The 16800-nt window shown below is 36.2% G+C and overlaps 1 protein-coding gene across 1 annotated transcript in view; it reads right to left on the bottom strand.

Moving 5' to 3' along the window:
* LOC134754163 (peroxidasin-like) overlaps window positions 1–16003 on the bottom strand; it is a 51147-nt gene extending 35144 nt beyond the window's left edge. Inside the window, exon 1 of the mRNA XM_063690284.1 lies at window positions 15713–16003. Coding sequence (XP_063546354.1) covers window positions 15713–15873 — 161 coding nt within the window. The 5' untranslated portion in view covers window positions 15874–16003. The remainder of the gene's footprint in view (window positions 1–15712) is intronic.
* Window positions 16004–16800: the final 797 nt, after the last annotated feature.

Here is a 16800-nt window from a genome sequence, read left to right as displayed (position 1 = left end):
TTCGAAACTTTTATATTTAGTGGAGTCAATATAAAGTTTAAGTTACATTAAATGCACACTCAAATTTTTCTACATGGGTGAATTCTATATCATATTGAATACCCGTCTGTAAAGTAACAACTTGATATTAGTTCCCGTTTTTGAGAAATAAAACTTTTTTTTAAATCTTTTATACTACTTAAACAATAATTCCCACATAAGATATTTTTCGTAGAATGGGTTATGAAGCTTATACGACTACACGGTCAGAATATCTCTCGACAATAATGTAAATTATAGATTTATTGAAACAAATTATTATTTTGTAAGTTTTTCATGACCGAGGAACTCCCACACCGAGAGAAAAGTTTACTATGGTGGTTATGAAGTAGTTGTAATGATCATGTTTAAAAATCTCCCGAGTCACTACTATATTTGTAGAATAGCAGCAAGATTTTGGAAACAAACAGCAAATAATGTTCTGCACAATTAATGGACATTTCTAGTTTTTTGCCAGTAACTGCACAAGTTATGGAAGAATAACGTATTCATTTTTCTCTCGATAATTAAATCAATTTTCAGCATAAAAAAATTAAAAAGTATGCGGTATTTCCAGGCATTCACAGAGGCCAATTCGAACTTTATTTAAGATGTCAATAATATATCATTTTGTTATCATTCGCCCGACCGTCTCGCTCGCTCCAAAACATATTTTAACTAGTACGAGCGAAACGCACACGCAAATTAAAAAAATGATATCTTTAATAACAAAGTTCGAATTAGCCTCAAGGTATATTAGGAAAGTATACCTTATGGCTTATGGCATTGCGTTAAGGTTCAATAGTTCAATGCATTAAGTGTCTGTCTTTATATGAAAAACGATAGCTGTCAAATTTTTATATCTATTCACAAAACGTTTAGAATACTGGATGCTGTGTCAGATATAAATAGACCCTTGAAGTCTTACAACTATCTATTATGCTTGATCTGAATCTTACTGGTTTGTAAGGACCGTCCACTTAGTTATACTTCGAATAGCCACCCGGACAAATTATAAAGCTAATTTCGAATTTTAAATTTTGACAATTCACGAGAAGAGTAACGTAACGTCAAACGATATGTTTGTCCCTTTTCAACGATCCTGTCATCCGATGCTTTTAGTAGCGGGAGCTGTGAGAGTGAAAAGACGCAAATGTCAGCAATTCTTACCGCTTGGTATTTGTCAGCGAGCGCATCGCGACATGAAACCAGTATGAACCTGGCCCTCGATTACGTATAATTATAAGGAAACTTGGGATCAAGTTATATTAGTCTAAGGTCTAACAGTTGAGAATAAGACGTGCTCTGAATATACAGTGTGGAATTTTTTTATGGGCCCTGAAGGGAAAGTGCCTTAAAACCTTAAGTTAGCTCATTTTATTTTTAAAAAGAAACAAAACTGCATTCAAAGGTTTTTTTGAAATTCGCTTGTCTCGCCTGGGAATCGAACCGACTAAAAATTCCAAACAATAAACACTCCCTATTTTATTCTACTAGTCGATACCACGTCGATACAGTTAATGTTAATGATAACATTTCTTCAAGAAACATTAGGTCTTACACTCGTCTGTCGTACAAAATTTCCATAAAATCGAATATTTAGTACTCAAGAATATTTTTAGACAAGCAAAATTGAAAAAAAAAAACCTTTGAATGCAATTTAGTTTCTTTTTAAAAATAAAAGAATGTCTCCTTTAAGTAAAATGAGCTAACTTAAGGTTTTCAGAGAATTTCCCTCCAGGGCCCATTAATTTGTTTATTAAATTATAGTGGTAAGTAAGCGCATTGAGTATGCACTTTTGTCTCAGGCGATGCCGCTTGGCACGATTGATTGTTCCTTAGGGCAAATAAAACTGATTCAGCCCGGTAGCTACGAGATCGTAACGCCCCCCAAAAGGGGGGTGAAAGGGTCGGCTCCCCAAGTCCAATCTATGCTATATTTCTTCCTGTTCTTAGCAACTAGGGCAACTTATATATCATTTTCGTATAATTTAGGAAGGAGGAATTCATTTTTGAAAAAAATTATTAGACCTTTCCATACAAAAAAAATGAGTTGTTTACAAAAAATTTAAATGTTATGTAATTTTTTGTGACAATTTTCCCTGTTACAATTACAGTGTGGCGATTTTAATTTTTTTAATTTAATTTTAATCAGGCAACAAGGCCCATATTACGGCTACCTTACAGACTATATTATTACAATAACTTAAATAAATACTAAGCACTAAAATAATAAGCACTAAATAAAAAAATGGACAATGTAGCCCATTTATTGTTCATTCTGGAAAATATCACTTTAAAGGAATAGCTGCCGAAACGCCTGTCAAAAAAGAGGCGTTTTTTCTTACTAAGCGGCGTTTTAAGTTTCCAAGTTTTTATTCCTTACTTGTTGTTTTTATTCTTCACTAGTTGTTTTTATTATTTTTTCGCAACTGTGTTAAAAAACGTCGTTCGATACACGTGCGGAAATGTCATTCTTCACTCGTCCCGAGTCTTGCCAAGATACCTATCTCGGTACTCGTGAAGTAATGACATACTTTCCGCACTAGCATCGAAATGTACTATTTATTTCATTTGGGCACCAAGAAGTATGTTGGTAGTAAACCTTTTTGCGAGTAAAATAGTATGTAATAATGATTTAATATAATATTGTTAATTAACTAAAGTTTCATTATTGCGTCATTTCATCTCATAACCCATTGAATTGAATGACCTTTTTCACGTTTTCTGCAGCAATGCAGTCGACTGCAGCAATATTGAAGCGCGACATTGCTGTCGACTGCTATGGCAGTAGCCGTAAATGTCATAATCAAATTTCCTGTCTGGATTTTGACGTTCATTTAAAATAAATAATCAAAGGGGATCATCGATTTTGGGCCCGGAGGACAAACCATCGCGTATATTATGGTACACTACACAGATGGTTACAGTAATTATAAACGCATTTGATTACGGAAAAAGATATAATATTGGGTGTAAATGAAACGGGAATGTATTATACAATAAAATAAATTATATCTATTATTAATTTCCGTAAATCACACCATCATCTTTATTAGCATAGCATAGCTTAACGCTCAATTTCGCACAAACCGTGAGGTTTTCACTAAGGAGTTTAAAATTCTCTTTGCACTAAACTTTATGGTTGGTAAAAAAGTCTGTATTCTAATTTGGCACTAACTGCCACTGTCTGTCATTGCTATGTCATAGCCTCGTAGCTGACATACGTGAGATATATGCCGCAATGTATGCATTGCGCGTTTTATCGGAGCTTTGCCTGAGGTGTGTTAAGTAGGCGCGCAATCAAAATTAAACATGCGTAAACAATCGTTACGCGTACCGATGAAACTGGGTAAGTTAGTCATGGGAGAATTAACGGTCGACCGCATCGCGAACTCTCGGCAGTTCAAGCGGACCGATCGTCTACCGCGAACATTGAAGTGAGACGGAGATATGGAAGTCGATCAAACGTTCTCTACAGTGAATCAGTACCCGTCAGTTAGTGCCTGCGTGGGTAATTTAAATAGCTTGGACGTCGTAATAATTATGGTTGTATTCCATACAATATTACATATACGTGAGATTTTTTTTGTTATTACACTAACATGAGTAAGAGATTTATGAAGGTGAAACAAAAGTCGAGTGTCCATTTTCTATAAGCAACAAAAAAAAAATTCGAAACAAAAATGGTTAATAGTAATTAAACGGATTCATTTACGTTAGAGATTTTTTTGTAGAATATAGTAAATATAAAGAGCTTAATTAACATGTAATTTTTATGTACACATTAGTTGGTTTTTTTATGTAAAAAAAAATTTTAATAAAGAAAGTTATTGGGGGCAGGTTTCTGTGCCATGCTGGAAGAAAATATAAATACTTAATGAGTATATGCCTGAGAACAGCATATTAGAAAATCTCTAGTGTGGGGATTGATGTTTTGGTTTATTTCTCTATTTTAGTAATAATTTGGATTTATAAAAACAAATTGACATATTTTGTGGAGATTTTTTTCAAAATATATTATTTGTAACATAGGTAATCACATCTCAAAAAATCTCTAATGTGAGAATTAATGTAGATTTCTCATACATTTTGATTTGTGCGGACCGGCCTAATTATTAATTCTGTGACACTGACATCATTGACATTGACATTATGAAGAGGTGTTTTTCTAGCTTTTATTCGACTAGAATAGATTTTGTTATTATTATTGAACCCACTTCGATAAGTTTTTTTTTCAAATGCATGTTCTATAAGACAGAAACAATTGTAAATATTAAAACATTGTACTATTATTACATAAATATCGTTATTTACGATTATTTGTGTATCGTATATTTATATAAACAATATCGAATGTTGCCTTTGGAAACTTAAAACATTCTTGCAGTAAGAAAATACGCCTCTTCTTTGACAGGCGTTCCGTTCCATTCAGACAACTTATTAAGAACGGTTATTCAACATTAAAAAATAAACGTGTTATAATACTTATAATGATGAAGAGGTAAGTAATAAAATATGAAATATGCATATTTTTCGTATTCTTACATTAACAGTAGGTTTTTATGTTGATTACGACGTTTAAAGGAAACTAATATTAACACTCATCAATAAGTAGTCATGAATTGGAACAAGTGAAAATTTTAAAAAATTGGAAATGTAAAAAGCACTAGTTCGCGGAAACCAACTTTCCGCACGCTAAACGGCCACGAAAAGTAGCACTTTTTGAGCAACTGTATTAAAAATATTTTCCCCTCACTAGCTCGGAAAGTTGTCGTTTATCCTTCAATACAAGTGGGGAAAAACGCGTTTTATCCACTAGTGGGGAAAGTAATTTGACCTTGGATGAAGCGTGTTTAAGTAGCTTGACAGATAACAAAACGTAAAACGCTCATGATAATGGTACGTTCGATATTAATTATCATTAAATAAATGGTTTGAGAATCTAATAAAAAATACCAAATTTAGCTTTATTTAATGATTTTAAGTCATCAACCTTAAAATTCCATAAGAAACGTTTGTTTTTTTTATAATGATGTTAAATATAATTCTGAACGCACAAGTTGAGTCGATGCAATTTCAAAACGCATCGTTGACATTTCATACATCAGAAATGTCAACATTGTCAACATTTTTTTTACTTAAAACCTTTTCTCACCGACTCGCGTATAAATACACAACTTCCAGAGTTTTCTGTTATAATATCGTAAAGAAATTAGTGATTCCAGTGATGAAGATGATCTAACGTGCGGATGTTGCACTTTCCTCGCTATAGTGAGGTGAAAAGTTTTGTGTTACACACGGGCGCAAATGTATTTTACTTCTCGTGTGTTGAAACACTCGCTACGCTCAGGATTCTATTTTAGAACCACTCGCTTCGCTCGTGGTTCACCTATAGAATCCTTTCGCTTGCTCGTGTTTCAATTCTACACTCGCGGGTAAAATACAACTTTGCACCCTTGTATAACAAATAACTATTTTACACATGTAAGTCAAACGACTTAGTAATGGGACCTATAATAGATGTATATGTAGTAATGTTTAATCTAGTTTATTTTGACCGTGGGTATTATAAAATTGCATAAGATTTTTATTGTTTGAAAAACGGTTGACCAAATCATAGTGTCCTCTCCTACTGCACTTCTGCATGTATGGGCTCGAAGAAAGAAGAATCATTCGTGCTAATGGGGTGTCACCTGAGGCAAAAGTGCAAAGTACTGGATACATTGCCACAACTATACAGACCCCACTAAATCACGCTAAAGCGTTACGTAGTAGACAAATCTAATAAGTTCTTTGTCAAAAATTTCATTTATGTTAAAAGCTTTTATCGCTGACTTTACTTTTCTTTCCACGGGCAACTAATACTCATCGAGACAATTCTAACAACCCCAAACACAATTGGGTCAGAGAGTTTCAATGGCCACCTCCTGTCTCCATTATCAGATCAGCTCGATAGTACCATAATTTTACATTGTCACCCAACTTACATATGTATGTAAAATTTCAGCTTCATTGGAAACCGGGAAGTGGGTCAAATTTAACATGTAAGATTTGATTGCAGACAACGAGGTAGGAAAACTAAATCACAGAATAAGTAGGTAATACCAAAGATAGATATAACTCCGTAATAGATGGATACATAAGGAAAAAACGTGCCTCGAAAATCAAGAAAATTTGATTCTCGTTCAGAGGGCGCTACTAGTTTTGGCCTACAGTCGTATAGATGGCGTTGACGGTTTCGTTTGTTATTTAACAATTTTAACGCATATCAGTGAAAGAACATGGGTCAAAATCATAAAAATAATTAATGCAAATAAAAAATAATAATTTATCTATATTTAAATACATTCTATCGTATTTTTATAAATCTTCATTTTTAGTTTTAAAGTGTGTCGACAGATGGCAGTGAATTTACTGGGGTTACAAAATTTACTATGACAGTACCGCTCTAGTATAAGTTACTCTATGGTAATACTAAATTAAATGCTTGTTAACCATGCGATTGTCCCACGATTAGTTTGTTTTTACTGACAATTTTTTAACAGTGTAATTCTCATTTCAGCTGTTCATTGAATTTCATAAACACTGACATCTTTTATCAGTTCCTTCCATTTTGAATTATTTCCACTACAGTGGCAATATTTACTTAACCAAAAAACCGGACAAGTGCGAGTCGAACTCACCCACCGAGGGTTCCGTACTTTTTAGTATTTATTATTATAGCGGCAACAGAAATACAACATCTGTGAGAATTTCAACTGTCTATCTATCACGGTTCATGAGATACAGCCTTTTGACAGACAAACAGACAGACAGTGGAGTCTTAGTAATAGTTGGTAATAGGGTCCCGTTTTTACCCTTCGGGTACGGAACCCTAAAGATATATGCTTATTTGTAAGTAGGTACAATATTCAGATCAACATTCAAGACATTAATAACGTTGTTTTAGTATCCTTAGGTTATTGCTGTAAGTAACTAGGTATTTACCAAACGCACCGTCATTTACATTAACAGTACAGTATCTAGGTACAGCTAGTGTTTCATTCTATTTTAGTCCTATGGCCTCGTCACGGTTGTTTATAACCGAAACGTTCTAATAAGCACGTTTCATGTTCATTTACTTATAGCAAAGAGGATATAATAAGATAGAGCGGTACTGTCATAGTAAATTATGTAACCACTGTAAATAAACTGCCATCTATCGACATACTTTAAAACTAAAAATGAAGATTTATAAAAATACGTTAAAATGTTTTAAATATGGATAAATAATATTTTTATTTGTATTAATTATTTTTATATGATTTTGACCCATGTTCAACAAACGAAACCGTCAACGCCCTCTATACGAGAGTAGGCCAAAACTAGTGGCGACATCTGATCGAGAATCGAATTTTCTTGATTTTCAAGGAACGTTTTTTCCTTAGACTGTATCCATCTATTACGGAGTTATATCTATCTTTGCTTATAGTTGCTTATAGATATGCCTCAGTAGGTAGGTACATACTAACAGGTAGGTAGGTAGGTATGTAGGATTGATTTACCCCGTGCCGCATCGCTTCGCTTCGCGTTCGCGTGTTATTCGCCTTACGTAGTACCCTGCGTAAGCCGCGCGAGTCGCGACAACACATAGGCTACGCTACTGACTGCTAGCTGGCGACGTGGTGACATGACATTACGAAAAAAACTAAACAATATTTTAATCAACCATTTACGAGCATTATTGTAAACATTGAATGTTATGTTGCCAGTTACGGACGTAACAAAATACTAAATAAGTAAAAAGGTTTAAATTCTGACTGCTAAAATACTAATTAAGTACTTATTAGCCTTTCAAGAGAGCCTTCCTTCTCTAGTTTAGATACAAATCATATTTTAATTGCCTACCTGATCATTCACTACCTATAAAGAATATAAAGAAACTATGAATACCTACAAAGTATTTCAGTAACTTAGCTAGGCCCACTTGCACCATTCCACTAACCCGGAGTTAATCGGTTAAACCTGGAATTACCATGGTTACCACTACAATTTGATAGTGGGATGGTGCAAGTGGCCTTAGAGTCTGTCTAAGCTAACTTTGCACCATGCACCGATTTGAACAAAACAAAGTGAGGGAGTCTCATTATAAACGACATACTTTCATAGAAATTTGACATAAATGATGACATTGTCACACGGTATCATTACAAATGCCATGCAGAGTTAGCTTGGTCCGACTCTATAAAAATGTTATTTAGGCATATTTAAAATAGCACGATACTGAAACTGATATATTAATTGCCAGTATACTTTAAGAATTAATACAGAAGTCTAGACGATATCCCGACGTGCGTGCCTGCCCGAAGCCGAACAGACTTTAGCGTCGTAAAGCAAAAATAAACTGGTGTGACAGGAGCAGGAGTACAAGAAGCAAGTTTCAAGGCGCAGCTGGATTTATCCATCAAATAGATTTTTCTTTATAAGTACCAAATATTTAAATATCTCTAACTAAACCACTCTAAACATACTGACTCCCAATCTTTATCGCTCGTCACATCATTCAATTCCTTCCTGATCAAACTAATTTAATCATATCGTCTCTCACGCAGTTCTTCCATGTTTTCCTAGGCTTACTTTGTTTTTACAGCTCTCCACATTGGTTACCACGGAAGTCACCTGTCTGTCACATATTGACTTTCATCCCTCCGCATTAATAGTATTTTACAGTACATACTTTACCGCACTAGTGCGATTACCTATGCACATTACGCAACTATGTTGAAAATTTAAAGGGCCATATATATATATTGTAAAACGTTGTACGATACACGTGCGAATAGGTAATTCACAACTCGTGTCGATTTAAAACACTCCCTTCGGTCGTGTTTTAATTTATCGGCACTCGTTTCGGATTTCCTATTGTTCGCACTTGTATCGTAATGTACTATTATGCAACCGTTGTACAAGAAGGGTCAAAAATCGAGAGGGGCGTGGATTCCCCGCTCTTTTGTGCCTTTTTTTATAGGTTTAAAATATATAAATATATTTGAAGTCACATAATACGAACAAAAACAATCGTGCTAGTTGATAACAACCTCCTTTTTTAAAGTCGGTTAAAAATACCTAAGCTTCAATGCTCAATACGTATCTTCTAGCCTCTTCTGTAGTCTCAATACATCAGTAAAATAATTACATGGAAATACTAACTATGCATATAATATATTTCTTGTATTATAACTTAATAAGCTCTTTCCCCCTTATTCATAAAACATAACTGGCCTGATAGTTAAATTATGTTTTATACCTTTCTTACAAATACATAAGTCAAAATGTCAGATATAGGCAAACGATTCATAGCTAATTCAGGCCGCGCGTTTATGAATAAAGCCATTTGTCTTCTTGCAACGGGATTTTACAGTAGGTACTTCAGCCAGAAATTACGAATTAGCCCTCGACGACTGTAGCTGGCGCACAGACAATACCAACATCACACAACACCCAGAAACAACGCCGAGTTTCTGGCAACAAAACACTTTACAGGGTGGAGGGATTTAGTCCGTAGGCGGCTTTAAGGTTGTCGCACACGTAACCGCTCGGCACCGGACCGACGCCGCCTCAACTCGAGCCGTCCAGTATTCTTTGTAAGAAATTCCATACTGTAACGCACACATATCGTCGAGGCGAGGCGATGCCGTTCCGATGCCGATATGTGTGCGTTACAGTATGGAATTTCTTATAAAGAATACTGAACGGCTCGAGTTGAGGCGGCGCCGGTCCGGTGCCGAGCGGTTACGTGTGCGACAATCTTAAATCTCCAGAGCAGCCGAGTCGGGCATGCTGCCGTATACCGGGCCGGCAGTATCCAATGAGGATCACCTCCACGCCTGACAAAAAAAAAAACAAAAACAACTCGTTACAAATAAACACTAAATAACGCTATAATATGGACACCGTATGGAGATGAACCTTTTTAACCGATTTCAAAAAAAGGAGGTTATTAATTTGGCCGTATTTTATGTGTATGTTTGTTACCTCAGAACTCCGTTTTTAGGGTGCCGTACAAAGGGCTGTATCTCATGGAAACAGAAAAAATATATATTTGTATGGGATACAACAAACTTTTTGCCGTTTTTTGCGTAATGGTACGGAACCCTTCTTGCTCGAGTCCGACTCGCACTTGGCCGATTTTTTATGAAACAACCTGATGCATGTAAAAGTTATTAAAAAAATAGTCAGTGTATTCGGAAATAGTAGTTAAGCAATATATCAGTCATAGAACCAAAGAGGATATACCTATAGGATAGAGGAGTACCTACTGTCATAGTAAATTTTGTAGCCACAGTAAATTCACTGCCATCTATCAACACACGATTAAAACTAAAAGTGGAGATGTATAAAAATACCATAAAATGTATTTATATAAATGGATAATTATTTGCATTTATAATTTTTATATGATTTTGACCAATGTCCTTTCACTGATATGCGTTTAAATTGTTAAATAACAAACGAAACCGTCAACGCCATCTATTCGAGAATAGGCCAAAGGTGGTAAAACGTAGTGCCATCTGTTTGAGAAATTTTCTTGATTTCCGAGGTTTTTTCCTTAGACTGTATTCATCTAATACGGAGTTACAAAGTCTTTGCATATAACTAAACACCGGTGTCAAGATTATTGTCAGTGTGATATAAAATAAATTTTTGGTGTTATCTTTGCAGTGATAAGAGTGATAAATATCATACTGTAACTGTTCCGTCATTATCTCCTGGCCGAGTCCGGCGGCGGCGGGATTTCGTCACCCGTTGTTTATTTTACGTAAGATACCTACTTTGGGAAATTACTACCAACTCTACCAAATCTACCAGCTCTGGTTTTTGTATCAACATTTTTGACAAAAAGTTAATACAATTTTTTTTTAGTACATTAAAGATACACCGCCGTTCATACGCAGGCATATGAAGACAGACATTATGAAGAGAAACAAATATCCATTGAGGAAACTTTGTAATTGAGAAAAATTTTACAACCTACAGTAAAAAGTTTATTAAACTTTCTTAATTCGAGTTAATATTTGAATCTGGAGTTTTAGCGGTTCGTCTGTTTCTAGCTGCGCTACCATAGTTATTATCAGGGTTTAAGTAGCTTTTTAACAAACTTCAAAAACACGAGGTTTTCACTTCGCTAGGATCTTTGTATTTAGGGTTCCGTACCCAAAGTTTAAAAACGGGACCCTATTACTAAGACTCCGCTGTCCGTCCGTCCGTCTGTCACCCGGCTTTATCTCATAAACCCTGATAGCTAGACAGTTGAAATTTTCACAGATGATGTTTTTCTGTTGCCGCTATAACAATAAATACTAAAAACAGAATAAAATAAATATTTAAGTGGGCCTCCATACAACAAACGTGATTTATTTGCCTATTTTTGCGTAATGGTACGAAACCCTTAATGCGCGAGTCCGACTCGCACTTGGCCGATTTTTTATATACTTATGTTTCCCTTTTTAACCCCCGACGCAAAAAGAAGGGTGTTATATATTTGACGACGCCAATGACTGGCTGTCTGTCTGTCTGTGGCATTGTAGCTCTCCAAACGGATAGATTGATTGATTTGATGGAAATTATTCCAGCAGTTTAAAGAGTATCAGCTCTTTTCCAAAATGATGTAAGGCATTTTTGGCATAAAATTGATTTTTTGGCATTATCCGTTGGGTTTTTTATTTTTATTTATTACGTCGATAGCACGAATTTCAAAGGAAACGCCAAAATGTTTGTGTTAACGAGGTTTCGTCTTAAGGGGCCCACTGACTATCAGTCCGCCGGACGATATCGCCCTGTCATTGTCAGTTGTTCGAAACTGTCCATTTTTTGTTCTAACTGACAGGCGGATATCGTCCGGCGGACTGATAGTCAGTGGGCCCCTATACGCAGCGTTACGTAGGCGAACAACACGAGAACGCGAAGCGAAGCGATGCGACGCGGTGTAAATCAATCGTTTGATACCTATAGTAGAAAGTGTCCTACGTGGGCGATCTCGGCGCGAACGCGAACGCCGTATGGGCACGACGCGCCACGCCGCTTCGCTCCGCGTTCGCGCCTTAAAGAGGTGAGTACCTACCTATCGAGTTATAGAGGTAAAACGTATGAAAAATTCGTATTATAGAGGTAATTATACATTCGCGTACAGTAGTCTTATTATCTTTTATCTACACACATATCATAAACCCTCTATGATGCCTTCAAAATCCGTAAATAGTCGCCAACATTAAGATAAACTGTTTTGTTACAGCAAATTTTTTATCTGTGAAAATGTTATTATTGCTAAATGAGAGACGTTTTGTTCGAAATGAAATGTCAATGAGGGCTAACGCGTATGAATTCGCCGCTAGGGGCGCTAGTGTGGATGGTGGTCTTCGCAAAGTTCGAAATGTCACTTGTCACTTCAATGACTGACAGCTGTTCTTTAGTCTTTTGGACCACCATCAACAGAGGCGCCAACTGGTGAGCGAAAAAACGATAGCCCTCATTGCATACAATTTTGACAAATCTCGCTTGTTAGTTGGTATCATAGACATAGTATATACACGTAGTTATAGACGCGCCACCGAACGACCGGGGGTAAGAGAAAGAATATTCATATAAAATTTGGGCAGCATAGGATTTTTTTTCTTTCACTCTTATAAATTTCGGTATTTCGCCATCGCCTTCTACCTGTGATGCCACTCGGTCGGTGATAAGGACAAAGCATGGCACTATTTTCTCTTTCCTCTTATAGGAATCGCAATCGTCAGGCCCTGGGTTGGTATCGAACGATATGGCAATCGACCCCCACTCTAGTTTGTCTGAATTAAAAAAAAAACTACGAATGCGTGACATATGCGTGAAAAAAGTTTTCTTTGCCGCCATTTGACGTGCAGTTTATCTTTAATTAGTTTGTTAGTAAAAAAAATATTTGTGGTGTTGTTTTTAAAGTAACTAGCAAAAGTTTCGTGTAAAATGTGCGATAAAGATATTTCGGAGACGCCACCTCATATCCGCGAATTCCGCCAGAGAGCAACTATGCCCCAATGTCGGCTGTAATATGAGGTTAGTGAAAGTTTATAATGTGTGTGCAGATAAAGCAGTGTATGTAACTGTCCATAATTAGGCATTAAAACACTCGTGTGATTCTATTATGAAACTCACTTCGTTCGTTTCATAAACCCACACTCGAGTTTTAATGCCTTTCATTATGTAGTAGTCACATAAACTACTATTTCGAGTTAGAGAGGTTTGTTAGTAAGTAATTTCGAAATAAATAAAGGATGATAAAACAATACGTCTATTTTCTCGAGTTATAGACGTCAGTTTCGTTTTTCGAGTTACACTGTTAAAAATTGTACTGTCAAGGGAATCGTTGGTAACTTCGTATTTCAAGTTATGGAAGTTTTGGCTTTGAAGGGAAGGGAATGGCATTTTATTTCGTGTTACCGAGAATTTCGCCTGATCGAGGTTCCACTGTAGTTATTATTAAGACGGCGGTTCATTTAGTTTTTTTTTCTGTATGGGTAACCTACTTTAGTTGGTCCTATCGTCCTAAATCAAAATCTACTGATGGGTCCTAATGAAGTCGTGGAACTATTCTAGACTATTAGGTATATCTAGATTGTAAAGTGTCCCTTTTTTGCTGGTGTCAACCAAATGGTTTTTAAGGAATGATTAGTAAAGGGTAAGATAGGTTAGATAAGTAGTCAAAATTCGGACTATACCTAAGACTAAGAAAATGATGAGTATTTATCCATTAAAAATAGTTGTACTTATTCAAAGTAAGTCTTTCGATATTTTTGGTGTTTTAGTGACCTCGCTACTTAAAATAGTTTGAACTTCAGATAATCTTTCCATTAAATTGATAACAAAGTTCTGTAGAGTTAAATTTGTTAAATATGTTATAACCCGACTTATAGCTACCTAAATAAGCAAATGTGTAGTTGAGCAAGCAGGTTATAACTTAGGCACTTAGTTACAGACCTATTTTGAGCAACATTTATATAGGTATAGGTACCTACCACGAGTACCACGTCTCGCGCTCACGCGGTAGGACACGCATTTGTTCTAGAAATCTACTTATACTCAGATTCATTTATTCATTTGTTCATACCTAACCTAAGTACGACTAACGAGATAGTACTTTTGTAAATTCAAAGTCAATCTTCGTTGTAACTGATTTTATTAAATATGGCTATATTCAACAGGCAACGTCAATCACAATGATAATGCCGTACATCCAAGATAATATTTATTTTGTATGAAAAATACGAAGTCTAAAGTCTTCATTATTTTTTAAAGTCGCTGAACAAATGTTGGTCAGTTTGAGGAGTATATATAGCCTACAGTTAAATTTTTTGCTCCTATTACAGGCCACACATTGTATTTAGTATTACTGGCAGCGTCAATTTTATGTGTTCTTCATTTTCAATGCTTGAAAATGACATTTTCGTCAATACATGAACTAAAAACATGCAAAAGTATTCAAATTCTATGACAACTACGGAAAATGGCTGGCGCGTTATTTTTCTTAAGCACGATTCCAATGCGCGCGCAAGGCAAAGGCGCGAACGAAATCGACAAACGGCCAATTTAAAAAATGTAAAAAAAGCTAATATTTTCGTATTTCTAACCGACGGATGGAGATCAAATCGATAAAATGTTATGTTTATTCATTGAGATAATTTAATCTACAAATTATGCTTGGTGAGCTAAAACCTCTTTGAACTAACATTTGAAACCTAATAGTTGGTTTAAAAGAATGTATTACTCGACCAAATTAAGAAGGCTCCGTTTCCATGCAAATTATTAGCAATCAGTTTTTTTCTTATTGTATCTTCGAGACATTTAGTGGACGAGAACTAACATACCAATATAATAAAATATTTAGTTTTCGTCAACGAACGGATGGAAACCCAAATAGCTAGGTGAATATTTAGTAGGTATGGTAATTTTTATTTATAAAATAAAATCTATATTTATTTAAATATAGGTACATCTACAAAATATTTTTTTCCTCCCTCGAAAACTAGCTCATACGTCCACAATTTTTTGGGGACGAAAACTAAAATATTACTAGTTTTGTAGAAAAAACCGTAAATATTATTCAGGATTAAGTAATATTAACCTTAAAAAGACAATATTAGCAATAAAAACAAATACAATACATTTAAGTACTAATTAAGAGTACTTAAACATATTTTTTTCGCATTTCGAAGTTGGTAACTCCTATAATTGGACGAAAACTATCGCACCTACTAGGAACATAATTATTTACCAATATGTTAGGTAGTTTGACTACTAAGAGCCCTAGCAGAAACTTTGTACCTATAGCAAGCCCAAGTTTTAAGATTGATCTTGGATCGCAAATTTAGTGATTTTTTTAAAACATAGACGGATAAAATCGCTGCGCTGCGCCGGGCCATCTTCGCCGGCCGCCGCCGGCAACTTGCAAAGCCGGCAAACTTGACTCGCCAGCCCAAGTAAGCATATTCGCGCAAGCTTCTAGAAATTATTTGGTAACTAAGAAAACGTGTTTTCTTAAAATACGTTTCGCAACAAAAACATTGCGACTCGTTCGCGCCGCGCTCCACAGTATAACATCATAAGTAGGTACACATATAACCAGGCTAACAACAGGTTATAAATAGAAGGGAACAGCGCTGATATAAACACTAATACTTACAGAGTGTGTATGTCTGTTGGAACTTTCGGCACGACAGTCAGGCCCTGGCGCAGACACCGCACCGCGTTTCGAGCGCACTCGCATTTTGGCGGACAAACTTGGCCCGAAGTTAAACAGATCTTAAAAAGTAAAAGAAACTTAAAGTAAATTAAAAGTCTCATTGTAATTTTTCGAAACAAAGTTCAAAAGTTTTTTTCGTTGCGACACCGTGTACGCAATCGAGGTGCGGGGGCGGTCTCAGAGGCCGAGGGAAGACGACCGGCCGGCCGGCGGACGCGCCAGGAGTGCAGTAGCAGCTGGCAGCGCAGCGGCGAGTGCGGGCTGTGCGGGCCGCGCGCGTGCCGACGACGCCGCGCCGCGAGAAATCCCGCCCGGCGCGCCGCACAGTACACCTCCTCCAACACCGCCAAACTGGTGAACAATACTGTTGCACAAATAACTGTGCAACAAGAGAGGAAAGTTGGTTTTTCTTGCGAGGGACTCAAAAACACGAGATGTAAAATAACTTTGCTCTCGTGTTGCACACATAATTTTTCACCTCAGTAGTGAGAACATATTAAAGGTTAAAATGTATTTCGAATTACACAGAATAAGCAGAAAAAATAAGTATTATAATATGTACGATACGATAAGATACGATACGATACGATACGAGACGAGACACCGGACCGTACCGTACCGTACCGTACCGTACCGTACCGTAGTATGAAGTTCATGGCCTTCACTAAATTAAAAAGCTACATTGTTTCACTCCCTGGAGTGAGGAAAGTCGCACTTTCCTCACTCCAGGGAGTGAAACAAAGTAGCTTTTTAATTTAGTGAGGGTCATGAACTCCCACTTCTATTACAAATTCGTTTTTTTTCTCTGTATTTTTCTGTGTGATGTTCTCACTACTGAGGTGAAAAATTATATGTGCAACACGAGAGCAAAGTTACATCTCGTGTTTTTGAAGTCTTTCGCTTTCTCGGGACTCAAAATAACCACTCGCAAGAAAAACCAACTTTCCTCTCTTGTTGCACAAATAACTATTTTGCCTCAGCAGCTCGAACAAGCCTACTTTCGTCACTCCCTGGAGTGAGGAAAGTGC

Source organism: Cydia strobilella, chromosome Z (genome assembly GCF_947568885.1).
Source record: "Cydia strobilella chromosome Z, ilCydStro3.1, whole genome shotgun sequence".
Classification (NCBI taxonomy): Eukaryota; Metazoa; Arthropoda; class Insecta; order Lepidoptera; family Tortricidae; genus Cydia; species Cydia strobilella.
Note: the sequence above shows the minus strand (reverse complement) of the source record. Positions and strands in the feature narration are given on the sequence as shown.